Source organism: Nilaparvata lugens, chromosome X (genome assembly GCF_014356525.2).
Source record: "Nilaparvata lugens isolate BPH chromosome X, ASM1435652v1, whole genome shotgun sequence".
Classification (NCBI taxonomy): Eukaryota; Metazoa; Arthropoda; class Insecta; order Hemiptera; family Delphacidae; genus Nilaparvata; species Nilaparvata lugens.
This window is the reverse complement of record NC_052518.1, coordinates 33,573,440-33,593,968: the sequence shown is the minus strand read 5'-3', so window position 1 is coordinate 33,593,968 and position 20,529 is coordinate 33,573,440. Positions and strand designations below refer to the sequence as shown.

At 34.5% G+C, this 20,529-nt stretch overlaps 1 protein-coding gene across 4 annotated transcripts in view; it reads left to right on the top strand.

Annotated features, from left to right (window-relative positions):
• The window catches only part of LOC111050953 (cytokine receptor), a 150,636-nt gene that overhangs the window by 13,762 nt on the left and 116,345 nt on the right, over positions 1–20,529 (top strand). For 2 of the 4 annotated variants that reach the window (XM_039443185.1, XM_039443184.1), the window contains 5 exons: positions 9,593–9,880; positions 12,505–12,643; positions 13,372–13,553; positions 15,408–15,565; positions 19,007–19,181. In XM_039443185.1, the coding sequence (XP_039299119.1) occupies positions 9,593–9,880; positions 12,505–12,643; positions 13,372–13,553; positions 15,408–15,565; positions 19,007–19,181 (942 nt within the window). Of the gene's footprint in view, positions 1–9,592; positions 9,881–12,504; positions 12,644–13,371; positions 13,554–13,579; positions 13,741–15,407; positions 15,566–19,006; positions 19,182–20,529 lie in introns of all 4 variants that reach the window. The other 2 variants (XM_039443186.1, XM_039443183.1) reach the window with 1 other exon arrangement.

Sequence of the window (20,529 nt, the reverse complement as noted above, 5' to 3'; positions counted from 1 at the left end):
TTATTTATTCTAATTTCGTTAGTGAAGAACGATTTCTACAAAGTTAACCATGCCTCCAAAAAGGAATACCAGTAGCAGTAGCGATAAAACAGGCGGAGCTGATAAGACAGAAGCAACGGCAGATTGTGATAGCGACGAAGTAGATAAGCAGACTGTAAGTGACTCAACAACAGACGACAAACTGAACACTATTATTAATAATTTAAAAACTATTAAGACGACAAACTGAACACTATTATTAATAATTTAAAAACTATTAAGTCTGATATTCAAAAGATGCGATGTAATCACGAGGAAATGACCAGCTCGCTCGAACTCTGTCATTCATTGATTGATGAAAATAAAAAATCTATAGCGAAACAAAAGGATTTGGTGAAAACATGTTCTGATAACATTAGCTCTACTACGGAGGAAGTGTATAAATTAAAAGCTGAACTCTCAGAAGCGAAATTAGATGTCCGTTCTTTGCAACAATATACGCTAAAGAACTGTATTAACATTGTAGGTGTACGTTTCAGGAATGGTGAAAATATAATCGAGATGATAACAGTGATTTCCAATCTCATTAATTTCGATTTCAAACCGAGTATGATAAATAACTGTCATAGACTATCTAATGATGCAACTCGCAAATCCCCACCTTCAATTATCGTCAAATTTCATAGCTATCCGGACAAACAAAACTTCATGAAGAAAAAACTGAAAAAGGCAAAATCATTCTGAGTGAAATTGGTTGGAAGGATAACTCACAAACTTTCTACATAAATGATACCATGTCTCCACATAATCGTCAGCTGTTTTTTAAAGGAAAGGAACTTCAAAAGCAGAGAATCATCAAATATGTTTGGTTCAAGAATGGCAATGTCTTCATTCGAAGGGATGATTCATCTAGGGCTATTGCTATTAAGGACATCTCGGACTTTCCAACTAGTTAAGGACTTCAACTTTTTCAACTAATTATCAAAGCACAGAATTTTAATTGTGTCTATATTTATATTAGATCAGACATTGACTTTCTATTTATTCTTTTTTGATATTCAATAATTTTTATTATTTTTTTATTTTTCAATTACTCTTTTCTGAATGATTCACTCAAGTCACACATTAATATAGTTTCAAATTAATCAAGAAATGAAATTCTCATCTAGTTCAAATATTTGATCATTTTATATTTATTATTATTATTTTTATTATTCTTTTCTGAATGATTCAATTTAGTCACTCATTTACATCGTTTTTATATTAACCTAGAATTGAAATTTTTAACTAGTTTATCTATTTGATACTTATTTCCATTATCATTTCAATAATAAATTCTTGCTCTATACTATACAGTTGACAGTCATGCTCTCACTGCTTGTTTATTTCTATGCTTATTTCTGGCAAAGTCGTAATTTATTTTTCTCAATATGAGATTCGTTGTATGAATGTGTTTTGTATGAATGTTGTAATTTTTTCAAAATCAAATGGTAAGGACTCACTTATAATTATTATTGGTTATTGGACTTTTTTATTAAAAAACATGCAAACTTGTTAGGTGTAACTGCAATAAGGGAGATGATTTATTTGTGCTATATGAGTGTAATTTATATTAAATCCATTTGTTGCTATGGCGGAGGATAACTGTAGTTATATTGTAGGAATTGATGAAATTAATTCATCTCCTCTAGCGGAAGATGGTGGCAGAACCATAATGCATCAGAATATACGTAGTATAGGTAAAAATTTTGACAATTTTCTCGCATATATTAATTCTTGGAAGAAGCTACCTTCAATTATTGTTTTGTCAGAGACATGGCTACAATGTTTTGATGACAACCGTCTCTTTAATATTGAAGGCTATGAGAGCTTTCATGCTGGTAGCGAATTCACTGCGGCATCAGGAGTTATGGTTTATGTTTCTGTGGAGAGTGGCCTTCGTTGCTCTAGAATGGATTGCAGAATTGAGGGCTCTGACTATTTTCCTGGAGTGTGAGCTTCTTAATTATAAATTTACTGTTTTGTGTGTGTGTATAGGTGGCATGGATTTGATTCAAAAACCAATGGAAGGAAATAAATAAGTTGTGCGGCCAATCTTCAAATAAAAAGCAAACTATTAAACTAAAGATAGATCACATTGAAATCTCTGATGAACAAACAGTAGCAGACACTTTTAATACATATTTTATTGAAGTACCTACTAGACTTATTTCTTTCTTCTATGAGAGTAATAGATCAAAATACTATTAATAATTATAAAGATTGCTTCATATCAGACAATGTTTGTAATTTTTTTTTTAAGACCAATAGATTATCATGAGATTCTCACTGAGATACAGTCTTTGAGGATTGGTAAGTCTCCTGGTCACGATTGTATATCTTCCTATCTTTTAAAAAGAATTGCTATACCATTGGTTCCAGTATTGTATGCTATATTCAATGCAAGTAGAATTGCGGGTATCTTTCCGGATGTCTTGAAGACAGCTGCTAAGGTCATTCCCATTTTCAAAAGTGGAAATCATTTAGATCCTTCCAATTACATACCTATATCTCTCCTGTCTGTCTTCTCTAAAATATTTGAGAAGATTGTTAGAAGGAGAATTTTCAATTTTTTGAATAACTTTTCCTACAAGGGTAAATTTGGATTCCAAGAGGGTTTAAGTACTGAGATGGCTTTATATAACTTTATGTCTCAAATATATTCAGGATTAAATGTTAGGAATTCCAAGGTTACTGGTCTGTTTCTCGATATAAAGAAGGCGTTCGACACAGTTGACCATTCAATTCTTCTTGAAAAGCTGAATGCTGCTGGTATCCGTGGTAAGGCTTTGAAATGGATGACATCCCACCTGGAGAACAGACACCAGTATGTGTGTATTGGCGGTGTAAATAGTAAAACCCTCAGGATTAATAACGGTGTGCCCCAAAGTTCTGTTCTTGGGCCACTTCTGTTTCTTGTATATAAAAATGATTTGTTCTCTTATAAGTTCAATGGCTATGCAACGTCGTTTGCTGATGACACTGCCTTCTCCTACACATCTAGAAAATCTCTTGAATTACAGGTATTGATGAAGCAAGATCTTGATGTACTGCGCCTCTGGTTTGATTATAATAAATTGACGTTGAATGCCACTAAAACAAATTATTTAATTTTCTCCTGGTCATCGTCATTTGTTTTAGATGTCCCTCTACTATATCATGAGATTGATTGTGGAAGAGTGCGGTGCAAATGTACTGTTGTGGAGAGAGCTCAGTCCATGAAATACCTCGGTCTGGTTGTGGATGACAGATTGACATGGAGTATTCATGTTCTTGGTCTAAGAAAACACTTACTCAATCTGTTAAGAGTCTTTTATAATCTAAAGCAATTTCTTCCTTCTAGGTGTTTTGCGTCAGCTCTACTTTGCATTTGTAAATTTCAAATTAGATTATGGGATTGCATGTTGGGCTGCAACATACATTTCTCACTTTAAATCAATAATAACATTACAAAAGGCAGCAATTAGGGTCATAGTCGGGGTTCATAGACGAACACATTCTTTTCCTTACTTTAAACAAATGAATGCATTTCCTCTTCGATATTTGTATGTTTTCAAGGTGCTGGCTCTGTTTTACAGGATGAGTGGAAGCTATGATCAACCTATAATAATTGAGAATAATCATACCCAGCAGACACGTCAGGCAACTCTGGGTTTGTTGAGAGGTCCTAGGGCAAAATGTACTCTTTTCCAAAAAAGCTTTCTGTTTCTGGGCCCCAAGTTTTATAATATTCTGCCACCTGACATGAAAAGTATAAATACATATAGAAAGCTCAAATCGAAATTGAGGCCTTGGCTTTTTGAATATCTTCCAGATGATGTTGAGCAATGGTTTACTGTCTTGAGATGAGCCCACATAGACCAGCACTTTGAAATTATCAATTTCAGATTTTTTCTTTCCTATTTATTAATTTCAATTATCGAATCAAATTTGTTTCATCTTGATCTATTGTTCAGTTGACTGATATCTGAGTCTTGCCCTGATAATTAATTATTGTGTGTGTATGAGAGAGAGAGTGAGTGTGTGTGCGTTTGTTATTTGCAGCTAAAATCTATTATTGACTCCTACTTGCACTCAAGTGTTATTATTTACCACTTTGCAAGTAGTAATTTGTTTCACTTGCCCTAATCATCATTTGTTTCTAATATTTTACTTAGTTAGACTGATTGCAAAAAGATCAAAATTTTATTTTACTGTACGTGGTTAGGCTATAATTCTATGTATTTTTCTGATATTATGCAGTGTAAATTTATTTAAACTACTACATTTTTTTAAGTTGATATGTAAAACTTTTTTTGTTGTTATGAGCAAGTGAAATAAAAATATTCTATTCTATTCTATTCTATTTCCTTACAAGACAGTTTTTCAAGTTATTCAATACTCTAACTGCCTTTTTCTGCCTTTTCTCTGCCCCAGAGACGAATTCCATAGGAGATGAGGGATTGGAAAAGTCCATAATACACAAGTAACAAAGATTCAGCATTTAAAGATAACTTGAGTCTCCTAAGAAGAAAAACAGCTCTGAGGAGTCTCTTGCACAAACTCAAGATATGAGGCTCCCAACCCAATCTTCTCTCCAATGTAAATCGCAACAGTTTGACATTATTCTTGACACTAGTATCCTCAGGGGGGCCCCTGAACATGTTTATAAGCTGTTTTTCAAGTGTGTAATATGTATACTAGAAATCTTGTTATAGTGTATATTTTTAAAGCAATAAAACTATTCCATTCAATGTGAAATTAGCTAAGAAATCTAATAAAAGCAATTAGTCCAGGCGCTGGCTTACATTGAGAATACATGAGAGAGGCAGAGAATTTGACTTCGGATTATTGTTAGGGGGTCTTTAGTGTATATGAAACTCGATGTCGTCACGTCCCAGGGTGGTCGACAGCTTGGGGGGAGGGGGGTAAGTTGTAAAAAACGCGCGCTTATAAAATCGCCTGTCCTGCAATTAATATTCATAGTACAGCTTTTAATTTCTTCTCAATATTATGTACACATAACTGGCTTTCAATGTGATCATCTACATTTTTGCGATAAACCGCATAGTTTTTCCGTAAAAAAATAAAATATCTCGAAAAATGTATTTTTTTATTATGGACTTCTCGAATATTTAAGTTATTAGCCGACTTAGAGGAAAAGGTTCCCAATAAACGTTGTAGGCCGTTTCTTCCTGAATCCAATGATATATATATATAGTTTGGGGGTTACGATCATAGATGCGGCGATGGGAGGGGGATAAGTATCACTGTTCCTCCCCCATGAATAATGCGCGTAGTGGCCTGTCTATCGCATCGCTCCTACTAGTCTATGCATTCAAATTATGTTTTTCAGGAACGCTATCTTATGTATTTTCGGTCGCTGAACACGATTTTTCAACTCTCAAGCCTCAATAATTGATAATTCTCATCATAATATACAAATTATGGTCATAATTACAAACTTCATCTCATTCTGCAAGGAAACTAAGAAATGACTGTTTGAAATAAACGAAATTTGGGTTTCAAGAAATATATTAAGATAGAATAATGATAATATTTATATGTGTTTATGTTTTATTGTTTTTATTTCAAATTAATTTATTGTGATGCGCTGCAGGCTAAATTATATTATTAATTACACACTGGCCACGCTTACTTGATATAGTGGTCAGTTAATTTCCAAGATATGTTTGTGGAATTTCTTAGTTCTTTTTGGTGGAAATGGAATTCATCATTCATTCATTATCATAATAATTATGTTTAGTATGAAAATGTTAATCTTTCGTGAATCTTCAGTTTGTCGTGAACTTTCAAGTAATTATATCCAATATAATAATAGATATTTGTCAAATCAAAAAAATGAAATTTTAAATATTCATTCAAATTATTTCTAACAGTATTATTATAATGGTATTTCACTAAATTTTGATTGATTCATCCATTATGGTATCCCCGTTCAGACTGTTTTGAAATGGTAACAAGTTATTCAGTATCTAAATTTGGGAATAGAATAGTTTTGGGCCATGCCTGTTATTCTTTCCCAAACATATTTATATGATTTGTAATTTTATCCACAAATGAATGAATGAATGTATTCCTGCACGTAGCTAAAGTATTGATTATTCCTTCATTGATTCTTGTCACAATTATAAATCTCTGCCACAGATTTAGAAATCAAGTCTCGATGGTTGGAGAGCATATTATTGGAGTGATTCTTTTACTCTGCTGCTTCTAGTATGTTCACTACCTTTGTTTGAATTTAGACCATATACATGAATAGCTATGTCCACCTGTATCACTCCTTCTTCATTGAGAATTTCCATAACTCTTCTCATCCAAAGTTTCCATAATCTTGCAGCGTATTGAAGTTTTGAAAAGTGAAGTAGGAGTTGAATTCAGGAGAGCCATGTCATCATTATGCGAATTTGTCAACGATATTTAGGGATTTAGTCAAATCCACAACTAGTTTCATTTACAATTCATGGTCCAAGCGTGATTAAGCGTTTTTTCAAATATCCATCGGTTGTTGACAGAGATTGCGGTTATTATAGAAATGCATGCTGCACTAAAACATCAATGCTGAATTATCTTTAAACAGCTACCTAGTAAAAATACAGAGATCAGATCTTTTTGTTCTAGAATGAACTAAGACTAGGATTTTTTGTTCGATTGTATCGTGGAGAATGACAGAACTCTGTTTCTTTTTATAGCTGAGAATACACTTTTACAATTTGCCACAACTATGTTCAGATAAAAATCGTTAGAGACCGAATAATTATTTCTTTCTACGTTCAAAAGAGAATCACACACTTCTTCACTTGCTTCCAGACCATTGATAATATTATGCAGATTCTGGTGTCCATCAGAGTCTTGAAGAAAAATGTTATGTTCTCATGAGAAGGTTATGCTTCTGGAAATCATCCTCATCTCTCATTATTCTTGTTTTACTTCCTTCGATGACTTTCGTCACAATCTCCAGTGATATCCATAATGACGTCAACATACTTGAACAAAATATCTTTGATGGAAGATTTATTTATATAGTAGCAGCCATTTTAGGAAAGCCTTTGAAGGACTAGCTGTTTCAATCACTCACCTATGATTTTTAGATGATCGAATGAGGGTTTGCTCCAAAGCATGATCGGTTGTCACATTATTAAATTTTCTTTTTACAGAGAGTCAATGTATTGACTGTATACAGTTAATGTTTCCTTATTGGAAATGATTTTCTACTTCTGTGGTTTATTTTTCATATTTTATAGATATAATACAGACTCCATAACATACTTTGTGTGATTGAATGAAAAAAGTATGGGATTATTTCTCGTACAGTTTCTATGTGCAATACCAGAGTCCTTCCTTATGAGCACGAATACAATTCAAGATAATTTAAACTATGTTACAATAAACAGTCATAAATTTCAAGCAGTCATTGATTTTGCACTGTGATTCTAAAAAAACTCCACAAATAGCTTCTGACTTCTTTCAAATATACTTTGACATTCTCTCATATTTGAACCGTTCATGAGTCTTTCTTGTAGTTGTTTCATTGAATTGATTGCTTGCTCTCACGCCTTGATTATACTGATCTCCCCTCAATAGAGGGTATTCCAACAGTACTCTTTCCAAATTTTTCAGATTCAACAAAGATATATCCTATTCCACTTCCATTCAAGTACCAACCCAAGACAATCAGTCAAACTCAGCCAGATGAAAAGTATCTATTCGTAGATATAAGTTACAGAAATTAGTTGATAAAGCTGCGTTTACACCAAAGTTATTAACAAAATGTTAATAACTTAATCTTTATATATTCTATTAGCAAAATTTAGAGGACCACATTGAAAGCCAGTTATGTGTACATGATATTGAGAAAAAATTCAAAGCTGTACCATGAATAGTAACTGCAGGACAGGCGAGTTTAAAAGCGCGCGTTTTTTACAACGAACCCCCTCCCCCCAATCCGTCGACCACCCTGGGACGTGACGACATCGACTGGACTAATTATAATAATACTGATGGACATAATTTGAATGAATATTTGAATTTTCATTTCATTTTGATTTGACACATATCTATTATTATATTGGATATAATTACTTGAAAGTTCACGACAAACTGAAGATTCACGAAAGATTAACATTTTCATACTAAACATAATTATTATGATAATGAATGAATGATGAATTCCATTTCCACCAAAAAGAACTAAGAAATTCCACAAACATATCTTGGAAATTAACTGACCACTATATCAAGTAAGCGTGGCCAGTGTGTAATTAATAATATAATTTAGCCTGCAGCGCATCACAATAAATTAATTTGAAATAAAAACAATAAAACATAAACACATATAAATATTATCATTATTCTATCTTAATATATTTCTTGAAACCCAAATTTCGTTTATTTCAAACAGTCATTTCTTAGTTTCCTTGCAGAATGAGATGAAGTTTGTAATTATGACCATAATTTGTATATTATGATGAGAATTATCAATTATTGAGGCTTGAGAGTTGAAAAATCGTGTTCAGCGACCGAAAATACATAAGGTATTTTGAATCAGTTGAAATTGAAGATGATTAATTCTGAAGATAGAAAATGTTGAGTGAATTTCTTGTCCCAGACGTTTAAACCTCATAATTCCGGGTTTTTATTGTTCAAAGCATAGATTTTGCAAATATTCCATTTTTGTTCTTTGAATCCTGATTTATGAGGTTTGGGTGCGTTTCAGACAAAAAGTTAACTGAACATACTTTTTCTGAATTTATCTAAAATTTCCTTAGATTTAAAATAACGGTAAACAATAACAACAAGTATCCTATAGTGAGGTCCACGTTATAATGACAGTGGATAAAGATAGGAGAATAGCGATGCCGATTCTCTGCATCAATTAATTATATTTCTACACTGTCAAAAACATAATTGGAATCTTTGTGGACCTAGAAAAGGATAGTACCACCGGCTTTGTCGAATGATAGACAAGGATAGCAATTCTAAAGTTGAACAAATACTGTCATTATAACGTGGGCCTCACTATAGTTAAAATGAAAAATCATGCTCTTTTGGCATGTTCCCCAATATATCAATGATAATTATTGAAGTTACATACTTCCAATTGGTTTTATTCGATTTCTCTGTAAATTTTACATGGGAATTTGATCAATCAACCAAATATATTCACAAATTTATAAAATGAAAAATTTCAAGAAGAGTGTGCAGGAAACCACTCACAAAGTTTTTCGGTCTATTTCAGAAAGTCTGTTAAAAAATATCAAGTGAAAATATTTACTTTCCAACCCCTCAGTTAAAATGAGTGTGCTCGGTCATCGTATTTGAGAAATGGAGAATATAAATTGAATAAAAATCTGGTGTGGCGCACTCACACAACTTTCCTTACCGTTATGAAAATTTCCAATATAATTTAAAATCAATCAGCTGACGAGATAGATTCTATGTTGGGAAATTAAAAACTACATACTTTTAATTTTTTGCAATATTGCAGGTTGTGAATAAATTATTGATTCATTCATGAATTAATCTATAATGAACTCATGTTGTTTGTTTCATTTTGGTGGTAATTTTGTTTCAGTTACTATACCAAGAGGGGATATTGTCCTGCTGTATGGCAATCCCCTGGAGATGTACTGCAAATTGAATCCTCAGTTGACCGATCTCACTGCTGAATCGTTGGTATTTTACAACAATACTCATCGGATGGACCAAAAGCATTTGCAGATCATCAATTCGACAACATTGCGTCTTTTCATAGAAAAGCCGGAGCCTTCGTTCTCTTGGTACACTTGCAAGGTGCTCGTGCCACTCGGCAATGCAACTACTAGGGAAGAAAATATCTGTCTAAATCAAGTGTCCATTGGATGTAAGTACGAAATTATTTCAAACATTTTATCCTGCCTACATTTGCATGATAATTGAACAACAGAATTCTCAGTCAGAACTGTTCCCTTACAGTGTATATGTTCATAGATCTTTTAATAGATATTTGAGCAACTTGTGCAAAAGCAATCATTGCCAAACGAGGTACAATTGGGCCTTCTGTCGATTTTGGCAAATCGTTTTCACATCAGTTGCACTCAATATTTTTCCCTACACTCATGTTATTGTCATCCTTATAGTATTATTTGGAACTGTACTGATATCGATGTTATTTATTGAAACGGTATGTAGGAATTAGTTGTTTTTAGTTCAATAATGACAGGTTTTGCGATCGAGTGTTGGCAAAATAATTTTTATCTCTGATTAAGAATCAATTGATAACTTTAATGTTGTCAGTTTTGAAATCACGTTTATCAGTCTACTTAGAATAAAGCTGTAAAAATGCTATATTTCGTATTACACTTTCCGCTTAATTATTTTTAACAATTGATCGTCCATTTCGTAGTATAATCAGGTTATCAGATTCAATTACGATTTATCAGAATTATTATTCAGACAAGAATAAACTATTACTGTGCACGCTTTAGAGCGATAATTCATTGATAAAACGAAATTTTTTTAATGAAAGGCCAAATTATGTTAACGAAAAATTAATGTCAGAAATAATTCACTCTCATTAATTATATCTATTGAAAATGTCGATTCACATTACAAGTAATCACAACCCATCAAAATGAGAAAAAATCCTTGATTTTCCCATTCATACATCAACAACTGTTCTAAGAATGATGAATTTCAGACACTTTTTCATTGAGTTTATAGCTTATAATTTACATCTAATTCGGTTTTTTCTATTTGTTATCTGTCATTTTTTATTATAAAAGACGTTAGTTCGAGAACAAGATATTCTATTTCTAACGGGTGGTTTTAATTGAAATTTATTCTATCAATGACTTCTCCTCCTCCTCTCTGTTGATTCTAATTAAAATGTATAATATCAATTAATATTTCTACATAGCTTTGATTCTGTGTAACGAGAAGGGAAATATTACAATCAAATCATTTATCTTTCAAAGACCCCAATATACGAGGGTGAATTTTTTAAACCTCCGATCACTTATCATAAGACATAGACAAGGGGTAGAGGGATGATTTCCACAGAGCTGAACAGCTTGTAGTTTGTCATCTCCACCAAACGCCCTGAGATCGGTGCGGCCAGATCGTCAATTGCCGATTTATTGACCCACAAACATTGCCACGTCACTTGCGTCACTCTCTAAGTGCTAGTTGAGTAGTTACTAGTTTTTGCAAGAAAAAGACAATAGTTCAGAATAAATCTACCGAAGAATGATTCAAGATTACTCATAAAACGTTATGGGTGATGATGGTGTCGGAAAATTAGTCATCAGTTGAAATGACTTGCGGTATCTTTGTGACACATGACAACTCGGCCTCACAGTGCTGGTGCAACGATACGTGACCCATGACAACTCGGCCTCACAGTGCTGGTGCAACGATACGTGACCCATGACAACTCGGCCTCACAGTGCTGGTGCAACGACACGTGACCCATGACAACTCGGCCTCACAGTGCTGGTGCAACGATACGTGACCCATGACAACTCGGCCTCACAGTGCTGGTGCAACGATACGTGACCCATGACAACTCGGCCTCACAGTGCTGGTGCAACGATACGTGACCCATGACAACTCGGCCTCACAGTGCTGGTGCAACGATACGTGACCCATGACAACTCGGCTCACAGTGCTGGTGCAACGATACGTGACCATGACAACTCGGCCTCACAGTGCTGGTGCAACGATACGTGACCCATGACAACTCGGCCTCACAGTGCTGTGCAACGATACGTGACCCATGACAACTCGGCCTCACAGTGCTGGTGCAACGATACGTGACCCATGACAACTCGGCCTCACAGTGCTGGTGCAACGATACGTGACCCATGACAACTCGGCCTCACAGTGCTGGTGCACCCAAAAGGTTTCTTCAGAAAATCAAATGGCATATTTTCGATCAGCCGCCATACAAATTTGACTTGGCCACTACTAACTTGTACCTTTTCCCCAAACTCACGACATGATTTTGAGGGCAGAACTTCCAAACTAACAAGGAGCTCCAAAACAACGGCCACTTAAATTCATCTGGTGTCAACATTCTATGAAGAGGGCTTTGGTGGGCTGGTCCGTGCCTGTTATGACAAATGCCTCAAATGACAATGCCTCTTCACGGAAATTATGTTGAAGAATAATCATAATATAATTGTAAGTAAATTTCAGTGAAAAAAATATTTTATATACATTCGTCTTCTATTCATGACCAATCGGAGGTTGGAAAAATTACCCTCGTAATACAATTTCAACAATTTAAGTACAAAACTATTCAAAATATACTTGAAGCTATACCCGTGAAAGTAGAACTTGTACGTTGATTGTTTGTAGAATTAGACAACTATTAGTCAATTAATAAACCAATTAATAGTGTGAAGTTAGGTGAATATATGATTTTCCATAATTTCATCAAATTCAGAAATTCGTTATCTCTGTAATTTACAACTAATAGATGCATTACATTTTGCTGTGTTCCAGTTAAACCAAAAGAAGTTACGAATTTCACATGCTTATCTTACAATTGGGAGAATTTGACTTGTACTTGGGACATTTCTTACAATCCGGTAAAAACAAGCTACAATTTACGTTACCTCTTACCCAGCAGAAACATTGAACGGTGAGTAAAATGTGATAATTTTTATTTATTTATCTCTTTTTTCTGTATAATCCATATCTAATAACATATGCAGTGGTATTAGATGAACATTTGAAAAATTATTTTTGTCATTTCTGGCCACTTGTCTGGCATGAACTGTCTATACTTTATAACACTACATTGCTGATTGATTTAGATCTTGAATGGTGAATGTTGTTATACATTGATAATATGGTTTCGTGTTTTTTCTCTGTTTATCATTCTTTGAAATTATTGTTGAAAAGTTGGTCATATTATTGAAAGTTAGCTTATATTATGAACTTGATTCCTAAATTATTGAACATAATCGTTGACTGTGTGTAGTGAGTAGTGAGGAGTAAATCATCACAAAATTCATAAACTTGATTATAAATACATAACAATTTGACTTTATTCAAGTGTAAAATTAGTCATTCCCGAAGAAATAACTCCGTGGGATTTACAATCTTGAATAAAGTCATTTCTCTTTGCATTATGATTTGAATTGAAATTCATTTTATTTGTAAAAACGATACATGATTCATAGATTTGGAAATAGTTGACGATGAATGAATAATACTCCTCACCGGAGGATTCGAATTGTATAATTTCAGCTGGTTGGTGGAGGTTGAAAGTTTGATTTAATTATTTGCCAGCTTAAACATGGTGGTGGTACGCAATGTGTGGTACTGGTAATGTGATAATGCATTGCTGTATGTTGATGATTTTAGGTTCCCATATCCATGTCCTGATATCAGTGTCAACAATAACATTGATAAAAAAAGTTGCTATTGGGATAAATCGACTAAAATATTGTACAGATTACCATTCGAAATCTACTACTTCAGGATGGTCGTTTCAAATCCGTTGGGGAAAATCACCCAAAACATAACTTTTAAGCATTATGCCCACGGTATGTATTGATTTTGTTTGTGTCAGTTTATTCAGTTGTCAAGTCTATGTGGAGGATAATGTGTGTTATTGGAATCAATCTTCTCACCTGCAATTTCCTCGCTCTGCTTTTTACTCTTTCCGGATGCACGTATCAAATTTTTTCGGACACTTTACACAGACTCTAAAGTACAAACTTTTTCAAAGTGGTATGTATCTGCTTTTGCTTCTACATAGATGTCTTTGTGTCCGTCCTCCTAAGTGTTTGTCATCGTCCTTCTACATTATTTATACTTTTATTTTTTGCTTACACTTTCACTATATTTCTAAATTTGTCATTTCTGAAATTGTTAAATATTTTTTTACTTGAAATTAATAAGAAGAAAGTTCTTTGAATAATGCTTATATTACTTGCTAGGAGTGAGTTTATTAAGTCTGTGAATTTGCTGTATTTTCAAATAGTACACAATTTTAAATGTCATAAAACAGTAAAATTATTTTTAAATATTCATTTTTTCAACTCCTGCTTGTGTTCGAAAGCTTTGAAATGTGCTTTTAGTATAGTTCAATATTATTTTCAAGTATCTAATCATAAAAATATTGTGTGATTGTGAATATCTTTTGCAACTTGGCTTCGTATGTTCTGAAGCTTTATAATTAGCTGAGAAATGTCTTTGAAGTGTTCTTCAGCATAGTCTGTACTTTTCTAATGAACAAAATGTTGTATTCTCATGTTTCGAGCCTACACTTGTATAAAATTTATATATCCAGTGGAATAGTAATTCTGGCTGTCCAAGAGAAGGCATTGATCACATTTGTTCTATGAGATATTGAATATTTCAATGTCCAATTATTGTTATCATGATTTTTATTCTTATTAGAACATTTGTAAGTTGAGGAGTAGATTGACTTTTACTTCATTATCAAATGATGAATTATCAGTATCAGATGATTCGAAGAAAGTTTATTCAACAACGACTTACAGTTCAAAGACTCATGCCCCGTTGCAGAGTCGTCACATAAAGTTAAAAACAGGCAGTTAACTCATTTACGAAGCCATAAATTCACTTTCCGTTGCACAGATTTCAAAGTAAACTATAGCTCCCATAAAACTAAAAACGCCCAATCAGACACATGATTTCGTTGCACAGTCGTCAAAAAGAGCTTATTTATGTCTTCAATAGCTAAAAACGGTCAGTTAAGTTATGGGCCCGAAGTCGTGCTGTTAAATCTACTCCCACCAAATGCATTTTAGAGGTTGTGATAGCTTTTTTGAAAGATGTTTACGAAAAACCATCTGTATGTAAGTGAATTATTTTCTCTCTCCCTATGTTTTTTTAAGTTGTTTATAAAGTCCAAATCGCTAAATATGGTGAGACATCACGCCAAAAGCCAAGAGTAGCCATATTGTTTATCAATTTTATGTGAGGTCTTTTAGGTCTGTTGACAGTGATGTCGATTGAAACTTTCCCCGATGCCAAGACATTGGTTGGAAAGAAGCATGTACAGAAATGTTCGGAAAAAAGTGAATAGAGCTGCAGTGTGACTTATGTGTGATTCTAATTCGAGGTATAGCTAAATGGGGTTCGTGCAACGACCAACCATTTATGTCAGTGATTTTAAACTATGTCTCACATAGCTGTTTGATTTTATGTAACGAAGTCGAAAATGAGTGAACGTTTTTTCGAATACAAAAACCGATAATTCTATGTAGGCTGTTTAAAATAACTATAAATAGTAAATTCACATATAATTAATAAATTATTGAATTACTATCTCAGATTTCTGCTGATTTTTAAAATCTTAAAATGTTATATTTTAGATATGTTTTATGATTCTGATTTTATTTGTTCATTGATGCGGTTGTTGTTTGTAGTGATTCCTGCCAAACCTTTGAATTTATCGTTTGTGAATAAAACCGCCGATGCAGTAACAATTAAGTGGGAAGTCGGTCATCCAATGCTAACTTTCCCGCCCGGACTTGTTCAAAGAGTAGAGTATCGGTCGCAGTGGGATAAGGATGTTCATTGGCAGGTCAGTTCAACTTTAAGTTTCTGATAAACTTCAAATCAACTTATTACACTGGTGGTTCAAAACAAATGACCCGATTTCCAACAGTATTATATATTAACAGCAGGAATTAACAAATATTTACCAATTGTGTATATATTAAAATATAAATTGAAAGATCCTAGACAATTTATTACAAATTTTCTATATGCTCTTCAATCTATCATCTGTTAAATAAAATACAAATTGTTTTTATTAATTTATTTATTTATTCATGTACTATTGAGACTTTCCTTATAATTTATGTGTATAAGAAAGTTGTTCAAAGTGTTTGTTAGCCTTTCAAAAGTGGATTACTGATTGCGCTATGTAGAGGAGCTTCGTACTCAGAAGCATGTGTTATGAATCTCATATAGAAATTGAGCATGCCAAGAAAACGGCGGAGCCCTTGAGCGGTTTTTGGTAAAGGATATTCTTGGATTACCTTTACACGGTCTTCAGGTGCTCGAATACCGGCAGCAGATAAGCTGTATCAAAGTGTTTGTTAGCCTTTCAAAAGTGGATTACTGATTGCGCTATGTAGAGGAGCTTCGTACTCAGAAGCATGTGTTATGAATCTCATATAGAAATTGAGCATGCCAAGAAAACGGCGGAGCCCTTGAGCGGTTTTTGGTAAAGGATATTCTTGGATTACCTTTACACGGTCTTCAGGTGCTCGAATACCGGCAGCAGATAAGCTGTATCCAATAAAAGTAATCTCGGAGACACCAAAGATGCATTTTAGTGGGTTGATGACCAGGCCATACTTTACAAGACGTTTCAAAACACTTCGAATGTGATCTTCATGCTCCGCTTTAGAACGTGAATAGATGAGAATGTCATCCATATAAACAAAGCAAAAATCCAATCCGTGTAAAACTTCATCCATAAATCGTTGAAAGTTTTGTCCAGCATTCCGCAGACCAAATGTCATAAAAGGAAATTCAAATAGGCCAAATGGAGTGATAATTGCGGTTTTACCGATATCTTCCTCAGCAACTGGTATCTGCTGATAAGCTTTGATCAAATCAATTTTCGAAAATATTGTGCATCCATCAATAATATAAGTAGCATCTTGTTCATGGTGAACTAGATAACAATCTGGGATTGTTCGAGCATTCAACCTGTGAAAATCGCCACTGGGATGCCAAGTTGAGTCACTTTTCGGTGCTAAGTGTAATGGAGACGACCAAGAACTCTCTGAAGGGTGAGTTGTTCCAGCTTTTAACATGTCATCAAATTCTTTGCAAGCAATTTTCAATTTTTCAGGGCATAACTGGTGAACTCTACTTGAAACTGGAGGTCCCGGAGTTGTTTGAATGTGATGGACAGTCTCATGTTTTATATGTCATGGTAAACCAGGTGGACGAGTGACCTCTGCGAACTCAGAAAGGAGAGAAGAATAAGCAGAAGAATGTTGGATGGTTGTAATGCTGCTCTGTGACAGGTCAAGAGTTAAGCCAGGAGCTCTAAGTCCGGTGGAGGCATCAATGATATGTTTTGTGCGACAGTCTGGTACAAGGTGATAATGAGAAAAAAAATCAGAACCAATAATTGGTATGTCAACGTCAGCTACTACAAATCTCCATAACAAAAATAGCGTCGGAGTTCTAAGTCAAGACTCCAGGTTAGGAACCCATAAGTTTTGATTTTGCTTCATAGCATTTTGCAGCATAGGCCCTCTTCTGATTTGTGCGCCTTTTCATGTGCAGTGGATTTGTTTACATTTTTAGTGTTGCGGTTAGAGCTGAGTGAACGAAAACGATATTGACGTGATTGAGAAGCAGATAATTCAGCGACTTGCTTCTGTAAGTCGACAATCGCCTTTAGTAACTCATTCTCCGTACATTTCCCATGAACTGCTGCATTGACGGAAAAAGTAGATGTGTATGGTATAATCTCACTAACCTTGTCAGCCAGTTCAGCTTGTTTGTCAAGCGCCAACTCCGGTTGCGATGCGAGAATAGTTTGAACATTTTGCGGAAGGCGAGGAAGCCATAATTGACGCAACAAATTGTCGCATTCGCCAGAGAGCGGATATGGCGAAGAAACTGTGACGGTTTGCGATCGCCGAGCTCCTCCGTACTGATTAGCTGTCGAATGCGTTGCTCCTCGGACGCGGATAAACGTTCAATAATCTTGTCGCGCAAGAACGTGTATGGGTTGAGCAGAGGATGGTTCGCAATAACGTCCTCAACTTCGGCTGCCGTGCGTTGGTCCAATTGAGACACAACATGATGGAATTTGGTTATCTCGTTTACGATGTTGGACAGTGTGAACTGGGATTCTGCCTGAAGGAACCATAAACGAGGTTTGTTCAACCAAAATGGTGGCAACTTTATAGATACCCGATGTACTTCGTGGTTTTGAATGGGTTGCTGCAACTGTGCATCACGTTCACGCGGATCCGCAATTTGTTCATCCATCATGACTCAAATACTCACGCTAAAGATTTGTGAAAATTCTTGCTTTTCAATCGTCGGGGTCCTCAATATAGAAATTTAATTTGATGATTTCCTATGTTGAAATTGATTAAATGGAACTAAATGAATGATGAAATAATTTTAATGTTTGGAATCACAAAATTGAACTCTGACTGAATATGAAAATAAAACTGTTACAAGTGATAAACAAACTATGCTAGTTGAAAACATCACAGGTGGCGGTGGCAATCATATGATTTGCCACAGTTTGAATAACATCTTAATGGTAGGCCAAGCTACTCTCATGTTGTCAATTCCTAAGCGAAGACTACTCTAGTTGTTTTGTATTAACGGCTGTTGGCTTTTACTGTATAATATACAGTCTATATATGACTACTACAGCCGTTAATAAAGCACGGTTAGAGTCGTTACAGTCGTCGCTTAGGAATTTGAACTTTCTTCAACTGAAGCTACTGCCACGGTTATTGTGTATTCGTAGGCCAAGCCATAAGAGGCGTCTTTTCAATTGGCACGACAGGACAGAAAGCTCTCTGATTGGCTGATTGGGTTGGCGTATCGAGAGGAAGCTCTATAGACAGGCTGCTCGCTCGAATCAGCCAATCGGAGAGTCTCCTGTCCTGTCGTGCCGATTCGTCCAAAAACGCCTCGTGTGGTTTAGCCCTAATTCATCGATTTCATGAAGTAAGAGTAGAAAATAAATAAGTATAGAAGAGAATAATGTCGATGGAACAATAGTGACAGCAACTTCAGGTTTGGGATGCTATTGATTTTGCTGGTGAAGGGAATTTAAAAATTTGTCATCAATAATTTACGTCTGAAAAGTTTCTATTTTTTTGAGAATCTTTATATTCAGTAATATAACTTATTTAAATCGTGTAACCTTTATTTAATAGATTTTTGCTACCATTCAACCTTTTAGAAAATAAATCTTATTTATGAATTTTTCTTATATACCGTATTGTTTTTTGTTGGTTTTTTGAAGGTTGTGGACACGGGTCACTTGAGCAGGAAATCAAAGCATAAAATACTGACGATAAAAGGGTTGAAATATCCACACTCCAAATACGATATACGAGTTTTTATGAGATCTGCGGATGCTATTGGAAATGAAAGCTGGTCCGAACCGTCAACACTTACCATTACAACTATGTCAACTGGTCAGATATCTATGTTTACATTTCTTACTTCTGTTTTAGTTATTGAAAATATTGATGGTGATATGTTCACCCTTCTATAGTCTAAGTTGAGAAACTTGAGCCTCCAGTCGAACAAATATTGGCGTTGCCATAATGTGCAATTTTAGTAATTGTGAATTACTAAAATTTATTAATTGAACCTCAGATGGATGATCAGTATTTAAAATTGCATTCCTGATATGTTGGTATTACTAAGAATGCTTTAGGATTGAAGTGTTGTGAATAAGAAAATACTTTTTTGCATAAATGAAATTTGTTGGACAAATTTTGATGTTATAAAACCTCTCTAAAATTAAATAAATTGATTGCTTGTGAAACCAGGAATTTATACACTTTACTCTTAAATTTTTTTATATCAGACAAGGACTGCAGTTCGGTAGGTAAGTCGTTAAACAACCTAGCTCCAATATAAGGGGGCATTCTCTCGTACAGCTGCAGTCGGTGTTGTCTCAAAGACAGTTTATTCCTCCTTTCTTCCTTTACTTCCCCACAACTCTATGCCATAAGCCACATGTGAATAGAGCACTGAAAAATATACCATTCTTGAAACTGACATTGGAACAAGTCTCACAATGTTTCTGATAACAAATAAGCCTTTACTGACCTTGTCGATAATAAAATTTACATGCTCATCCCATGCAAGTTTTGAATCAAACTTCAAACCAAGTAATTTTACATACTCTGAATTGCTAATAACATCGTCCCCTATGTACAACTGAGGTTCAAAAGCGTTATGTCTTCGGCTGAAGTCAATGAGACTACTCTTCTTTGAGTTAACTGTGAGGAAAGTGAGTTGAAAAATTGATCGACTCTATTGCTTATCAAGTTACAATTAATCTCCATCTCATTCAAGTTTTTATGTAAAAAATCAAAGATGTGTCATCTGCATATAATGTAAGTTTATTAAGAGGAACAAGTGAACAGATGTCATCTATGTACAGTATAAAGAGAAGTGGTCCCAGAATAGATCCCTGTGGTACCCCTGATGATATTCTGATTAGGTTTGAAGCTATAACTATTATTCAACGAAAATCCTAAATAAATGCTGCAAATCACCCCGAAGACTTCTGCTACTGCAGACATTGACAACAGGGTTAACAGCTAGATGGAAATTCGATGAGAACTACTATCTAAAAATTAGTTTTTAGTGTTAGTTTAATTAGGTTTGAAGCTGTTTGTCCGTCACTACCATGAATTGAAACATACTGATACCGATCAGAAAGGTAAGATCTTATTAAATCATGCACTTTTCCTCTTAAGCCAAGCATCAGTTAATTTTTTCAAAAGCAACTCATGATCTACACACTCG